This window comes from Photinus pyralis, unplaced genomic scaffold (genome assembly GCF_008802855.1).
Source record: "Photinus pyralis isolate 1611_PpyrPB1 unplaced genomic scaffold, Ppyr1.3 Ppyr1.4_LG1, whole genome shotgun sequence".
NCBI classification, from domain to species: domain Eukaryota; kingdom Metazoa; phylum Arthropoda; class Insecta; order Coleoptera; family Lampyridae; genus Photinus; species Photinus pyralis.
The window spans coordinates 60,073,140-60,080,955 of record NW_022170249.1 but is presented as its reverse complement, the minus strand read 5'-3'; the positions used below and the strand labels follow the sequence as shown (position 1 = coordinate 60,080,955).

Below are 7,816 nucleotides of genomic sequence, written 5' to 3'. Positions count from 1 at the left end.
TTTGTAAATAAAAGGAAAAATAATGGAATACGATAAACAGGAAAGAGATGAATTTAAGCACGGATAAGCGTAAAAAAAGTGAAAAGTAAAAAAGAATGACAAACAAGAGCAAAAATGGAATAAATGGGAACAGATAGCGAAAATACAATGGAAGATTATGATTAAAGTGAGGTTATAAAGCAAGATTTGTAAACAATTGAAAACGTGGTTATAGGGTTTTTTGTTCAACAAATTAGTTATTTTCTTGTAATAGAACATTTTTACTATCTTATGTTGGTGACAATGTTAGATAAAGAAAACATGATGGTAGAGTTTCTGTCTTTATCTTAATTTACAACGAAATCGTCTATTGCCGGTACGCTTTCACAAAACTCGAGACCAGTGGCTTTCTATTCTAGAACTTTGAACAATTGTGAACAAAATCATTCGGCTATTGAGAAGGAGGCCTACGCCATTGTTGAGTCGTTGAAGAAATGGCGGCACTTCTTAATTGGAAAACCTTTCAAATTCATCACAGATCAGAGATCTGTAAGCTTTATGTTTAACTCTAAATTACCTAGTAAAATAAAGAACGAGAAAATTCAAAGATGGCGTTTGGAACTAGCTCCGTTCAATTACGATATCATCTACAGACCTGGACGATCAGAAAACTACGTTGCTGACGCTTTGTCAAGAATCTCTGCTAGTATGAATTCACAATCAAGAAATCTAAAATTGAAGGAACTGCACGATCAAAAATAAGAATTTACCATATACAATTGAAGAAATCCGAGTTATGACTAACAACCCGCACTTGTGCAGAAATAAAACCGAAATATTATAGGCATTCAGATCCACTACCAGAACTAATTAAAGCAACGTCACCTTTTGAGCGAATCGGCATCGATTTTAAAGGTCCTGTTCCCACGAATACCAAGAATACATTCATACTTACAGTCATTGATGAATACTCTCATTTTCCATTTGCTTTTCCATGCTCCGATGTAAGCGCAAAGACTGTAATTACTCATCTAAATTCACTTTTCATGTTGTTTGGTATGCCGAGCTATGTACACTCAGATCGAGGTGCATCGTTTATTCTAGTGAAGTAAAGCAGTACTTGCACTCACGAGGTATTGCCACGAGTCGTACTACCGCCTATAATCCTCAAGGAAATGGTCAAGTTGAAAAACTTAATTCAACATTATGGAAAGCAATTCAACTAGCTCTGAAGACCTCACAATTTACCAATTGATCAATGGGAAAAAGTTCTATCATTCGCTCTACATTCCATTCGTTCTCTTTTATGTACAACGATTAACTGAAAGGATGTTTCGACACAATAGACGATCTCCTAATGGAACTTCTATGCCTACATGGCTGACAGAGGCAGAACAAGTATTATTGCGTCGTTGTGACTGAAGTAGTAAATACCAGCCTCTCGTTGAAGAGGTAGACTTGTTGGAGTCAAACGCTGACTATTCCTTTGTTCGCCTCCGAGATGGACGTGAAACCACTGTATCCAACAGACACCTGGCTCCCATTGGAGGACAAGGAGAGATAATAGCCTCTAGACCAGAACCTGAAGTTGTTGTCCAACAACCTCACCCGCCAACAATAAATCAAGATATCAATCTAGAGCTTCAAGATTCAAATGTGCAACTTCAGCCTGTTGTGGATCTAGAATCCGAAACATTAAGACGATCAGCTAGAACTAGAAGACCACCACTATATCTCAGAGACTATAGTTCTAGTTGAAATTTATTATTGTTATGGTGGAAATTTTGAAAGCCACGATGAATGATATGATTTGTTCTTTAATGGATCTAGACGTTGTATCGTTTGTTATTTTTGTATGTCAATTTGTCACTCATTTACTACAATGAGTTGCTGTCGAGTCACCTTTGGAATTTTTGTTTACATGGGAATTCGTATTTAACTTGAACTTCCAAAGGCGACTCGACAGCAACTCATTTTTGATCGCCCGTTATAATGTATAATTTTAAATGGAATAAAGCCTAGCTTTAGAAAAGGTTAAAATTAGTATTATAACAAGTTACATTCACGTTTCGTAATTATTAGAGAAATGAGGCACAATCGCACAATGAGAATGACGGAAATGACATTTGACAAACGAACACAAAGGAAAATCTGGACAAACACGTAGCCTGGTTACAGCGGTGATCAAAAGATCTGGGTATCGATTCCCGAAGTTAGTCGATATGCTCCGTGATGTGCATGTGATGTGACCGGTTGCCATGACGTCATGATCGTATACGATAGGGATAAGTTCAAGTTTAGCTGCATTCCCGAATCGCGAACAAACTGTATGCGCTAACCAATCACAGACAAGAATTGAACTGTCATTTGTCAGTTTTGTATTTTGTTTCGTTTTTGCATTAAGGATACTAGCTGTTATTAATAACCAGAAAATCCTCGAACAATTCCATGTTTTATTTCACAGAAAATATGTGAATTTATAGGTTAGGGCACTGAATAACCTCTATAGCAAAACAGCTGCAAGATCCATCCTGTAGCTGGAACTGCGCATGACTTTCACGCAACGAGTGGTCTAGACCAGTCGTTGCGTTCGAATGTTCGATCAACTTTTCGCTCGATGTGGTAGGTTCGAGAATGCAGTGACATTCACGTTCACATCAAGGTCAGTCGATGTGAACAAAGCACATCTTCGGGAATCGACGCCCTGATCTGTCTGTTGCCGGCCGCTCGTCGGTGTAGGTCGAGGTCAAACTAAAAGTGTGCAAAAATCCCAGGCGCCAGAAGCTGTATACAGTGCGATCAATATTGAGTTGCTGCGCCGCTTCAATAAATTATGACGTTAGTAATCATTTGCCGCAACAGGCCTGGTGCACCAATACTAAAACATAACCTTAAAGTAAACTTTTGACGTTTAACCATATTTAACCTAAATCAACGATTTAACCACCTTGTAAGTTTCCAAATTATGTGGAACTACACGAATAACGAATTACTACAAAAATTGAAACGATTTTATTTCTTTTACAACTCGTTAATTTCGAAGTAATTGGGTAAATTACATGCACACTATAACATCTGTTCGAAGTGCTCGCCACCACTATTAAGACAGGGATTCACTCTTTTCTTCATGTTTTCGAAGCCGGCATGTAAGTGCTGTTGCGTAATGTTTCAAACGGCAGCTTCTATACCTGCTCGGAATTCGGCAATGGTATGTAAACGATTTCGAATACGTTGCCATCTCGTAAATTTGCATGCAATAATTTAGACGGCTTTGCAAGTCTGGACGATGAGTTCTTGTAACACGGTTACTTTAAAGGATAGAAGTACAATTTTCTCCAGGCAATAGCGTCACACGTTCCGTATGAGATGCCCGTTAGTGGGACAAATTGTCGCAGCTGCTTTTTCCGGCTTTGCTCAAGACGAGCAAGAACATCTTTTACAATCTCCTTATTAGCAATCACTAAGCGGCCAGGTGACTTCCCAGAAGCAAGACTTCCTGTATGTTAAACCGCTCAAGTAGACGATGAGCATTTCAGCGTATATTGTTGTAATCCTCGTCATGGTTGACAATCGTTTATCGAAACTCCTGTATACACAAACGTATCGAGTACTCCCAAACTCCACTTTCGTCTTTAGTCCCATTACGGAAACAGGACAGCAAACGCATCTTATTCTCTTCTAGGCCGCTTGACATGGAGCAATACAACGCGCACGAACTTGCAGAAAGAAATTGCAAGGTCAAATCCTTGCATGCAATAAGCATTGCATGGTATTTGACATGGTGCAATTCTATTTCAATTGCCACATGTCTGCCAACAGAAGAAACATATGCATTTGTCAACAAAGTTGTTAACCTCAAATGAAAATTAAATTTTGATTGCTTGAAGAAACATGAAAATTACAAGAATAAATAAGATTAATAAAAACAAGTAATGAGTGCGTCTCTCAGCATCACAATTGCCGCCGCTGTATTTTACTAGGTTGGTGCCACAAAAGCAACTAGATTTATCCCTAGAATTGCACGATTCATGCAAGAAAAATAGCACCGGTCCTATAAAAATTGCATGCAAGTCTCTTGCAGCAATTGATCAGCTGGCTTTGAACTGCGCATGCCTTTCGCAATTTTTCTTGCAACTTGCATGCAATTGCAATTTTTATTGCTCCATGTCAAGCGGGCTTAAAAAGTAAAAGGCTTGTCGGAGTAAACCTATTGCCTATTACACGCTACAACTAAAAAAACGTTTGTTTGTAATTTACCCACCTTGTAAATATTCGAAAGAAACTGGTAGTCTTGAAAAAAGCCGTTTTGAAAGGGACGAAAGTATTCGAATAAGATGTTGTAATTTTAAATGTTCTTGGACTGCAAATAAATAAACACACGTACTATACATTTTACATATTTTATTTTAATACAAAAAGCACTCCATCTTCTCTTCCTTTTTTATCCATTGTTGCCAACTTAACTTTTTTTTCTTCCAAGATTTTAGGGATGCATTCAACACCCCCCCTCGCTAAAATCTCTTAGACCAATACATATTTTAAACTTATTAAATGAACCACACTGTAACCCTTTAGTAAGAATATCGGCTTGCTGCCGTAACGTGTCAATATATGTTATTACAATGTGCTTCCTTTCAAGATGTTCACAAATAAACTTAAACTTTAAATCTAAATGCTTAACTCTTCTATTATTTTCAGGATTTCTAACTAATGCTATACAACCTTGGTTATCCTCATAATAGGTAACCCTTTTCCCATCTAATCCAAAATCTAAGATTAATTTTCTCAACCATATGCCTTCCTTAACTGAATCACATAAGGCCACTAACTCTGCCTCAGTGGTTGATAATGTTACACAATTTTGCTTTCTCGTTGCCCAACATATAGTATTATTATACAATTTAAACAAAAACCCTGTTACCGATTTTCGATCCTCGACATCATTTCCCCAATCGGAATCTACATAACATGATAAGTCAAAGCTTTTGTCTCTTTTATACTCTAAACCTACATTACACGTTTTCTTTAAATATCTAAGTATCCTTTTTAAGTACATCCACATATCATCTGTCGCTCTATCCTGGTATCTACTAAACATGTTTAATGCAAATGAAATATCTGGTCTTGTTCCTATCATTACATACATAAGACATCCTATTAGTTGTCTAAACGGTTTGCTTGTCATTTTATCATTTTCATTAGTAAGTAACTTTAATTTCGGGTCTATTGGCACATCACTACCTTTACATTCATTCATGTTGAACTTTGTTAAAACCTTTTTTATATACTTTGATTGACATATCCTTAATATTCCAGAGTCTCTATTGTAATCTATTTCTAATCCTAAAAAGTATTTGATATCCCCTTTATCTTTTATTTTAAATCTCTTTTTCAATTCATATACAATACCATTAACACTTTGCAAATGTGAACCAACAATTCTGTGGTGGGTGGGGAAAAAGGTATAAGTCAAGAATGTTCATTTTTAGTAAACTGGAAAATAAGTTTTTGTCAACCTTAACATTATGCTTTAAAATTGGCAGGGTTAGAATATTTTATAACGAGTTACATACTTACACAGGGTTTAGAAGCACCGTTTTGCTGGGGAAATATAAATTTTCAATTTTTTATAATAAAAAAAATAGATGTGACTTATACTGTTTGTACCATGCTAATGATTGACATGTACTATAAGTGCAACAACTTCAAATGGGTTATTTTTTAAGGTGGCAATAATTTTTAACTAAATCCTGTTTATTAGCTGAATTTGTTTATTTAAAAAATAAGGTAGTACAAAAATAAACACAAATTTGTAATGTAGAGGTACTGTGCAAAATACTCTATGCTTGTGTAGCATTATCCATCAAATTCTTCGATATCTGGATAACTGTCTGCAATATCATTGGACGTTTTTAAGTTTACATAGAAATCACGGAAAGGTAAGGATATTAAAGGCAGTAGCTCCAACAAATTCGATTTTTTTTCTTTAGTAATGGGTAGAGTATCTGTGTAGCACTTTGTTGGACTTAAGGTTGTGTTTTTATTACCACGACGTTTTAAATTCAATTCTTTAAATGGCTCATCTTCATTAAAGGATGTTTTAAAAAATACCTTACTAGGTTCTCTAGTATAACGAAACCATTTGGCATCGTGCCACTTAAAAGAGTTCCCCTCCGAGTCCTTTTTCCTTAATGTCAATGAAGTTCTATACAAAGCAGAGAAATTCAAAAACATGCTGTGGTCTAATTCTTTCACCAGAAACTTTTCTTTTTTGCCCACACCTCTAACGAGTTGGTACCAATCATGTGGATGGGATATTTCAATGCCTAATTTTTTCTTTTGCTTTTCAATCAAAGCATGATCGACATCACACTCCATATGACTGTGGCCACCATAAATTTGTGGTCAATGGCTTCTAAATTCTTATTTTGTTGCATAGCACATAAAAACATAGCAGCAACATGAGAGTTTTTATTTTGCCCTCCGCACGTATCAGAATAAAGTACTACATGCTTAATATTAGTAGGCAAATCTGTTAACTGCTTAAACAAACAAGTTCCGATTTGATTACCACCACGAGCTCCTTCGGCCTCATGCCACATGTAACATGTAACACCACCACTTCCTAAATCGTGCATTGTTAAATTGTAAGTCCAAAGTTGTCTCTTGTAGAAAGCAATAGATGAGTTAACATACGGGGTTGGAAGACACTGCTGTAGGTCGAAGGTGTAGCATCTGATGTCATCGTTTCACTTGGCAAACTTTTTGTCCGCATCTTTCTTCAGGTACGCATTATCAGCCTCGGCATGGTGAACTTCTATCTCTTCTTGAACACGTTTTCTTTCTTCTTCGTTTTCTTCTACTTTAAGTTTCATATGGAGCATGTCACATTTATGGCATGTATCAATTTTTGGTTGTTTGAATGCCAAGTTCATATTATGAAATTCCCTTTCATAAATTCTTCTAGAAACTCGAGGCTCGCGACCTTCGCAGTATAGTCGATACATTATTTGCAACGTTAGATGGGGGGCCAAAAAATTTTTGTTGTTATCTCTCCTGGTATAATGCGATTTATAAGACGGAAAGGATTTTATATGATCAATGACATCTTGTATCATATTGGGTGAATGCTTATTGGCAGGCTCTGCTCGACCCCTCTGATCGTCATATGTAATTCCAGAGGTAAACGAGTTTGAATTTGAAATAGCCGATGTCACAAACATTTGTGTCTCGGCTAATGTTTTCATGAAACAGCCTCTGCACACTTTCAATCTTTCGCCGTTCACCTTGAAGTGATAGGTGTGGGTAATCATTCTATATTTTTCCTTATCAGGATCTGCAGTCCTTTTCCTCTTAGTGGCGGTTTCTGTTGTATCCACTAGACTTGCTACATAAGCAACACGTTTGTTGCGGTCTCCTAATGACCAATATTCTCTAAATATGCTTTTACGTACCTCTGGAGGTATTCGATCAGTACATTTCATCCTACAAGTTGGCAACTCTTGCATTTCTCTTTGCTTTTTTTCTTTTCCCTTCGCCGTAATGTAGCTTTTTCCTAAATTTCGCTGTTGCTTTCTTTCCCTTCTGTTTTTCCTTGAATGGACCCCTCCTTTACTTCTTTTATTTGATTTGCTGGTAGATTTGGCTTCGGATTGCATATTTTGTGAATTCTCCTCTACATTTTCCTTTTCAAGTAGGAGTTTCGTTCTTTCTGACGCCATTATTTGCATAGAACTGCTGATCGGTGATGATAAAATCGCAAGCACACGCACCCACGCACAACCAACATGAGACTGACTTGACGGGGGGAATGAAGTACAATCCAAACTTTCCATTA

General features: G+C 36.8%; 1 protein-coding gene across 1 annotated transcript; it reads right to left on the bottom strand.

Annotated features, from left to right (window-relative positions):
• Positions 1–4,474: 4,474 nt before the first annotated feature.
• LOC116164445 (secreted RxLR effector protein 161-like) lies at positions 4,475–5,236 on the bottom strand. The gene has a single exon (XM_031478633.1). It carries the CDS (start codon positions 5,234–5,236, stop codon positions 4,475–4,477), a length of 762 nt encoding a protein of 253 aa, XP_031334493.1.
• Between the last annotated feature and the right edge of the window lie 2,580 nt (positions 5,237–7,816).

Excerpts from the sequence above, each read along its gene's own strand:
- LOC116164445 (XM_031478633.1), bottom strand. The coding sequence starts at position 5,236 with ATGAATGAATGTAAAGGTAGTGATGTGCCAATAGACCCGAAATTAAAG.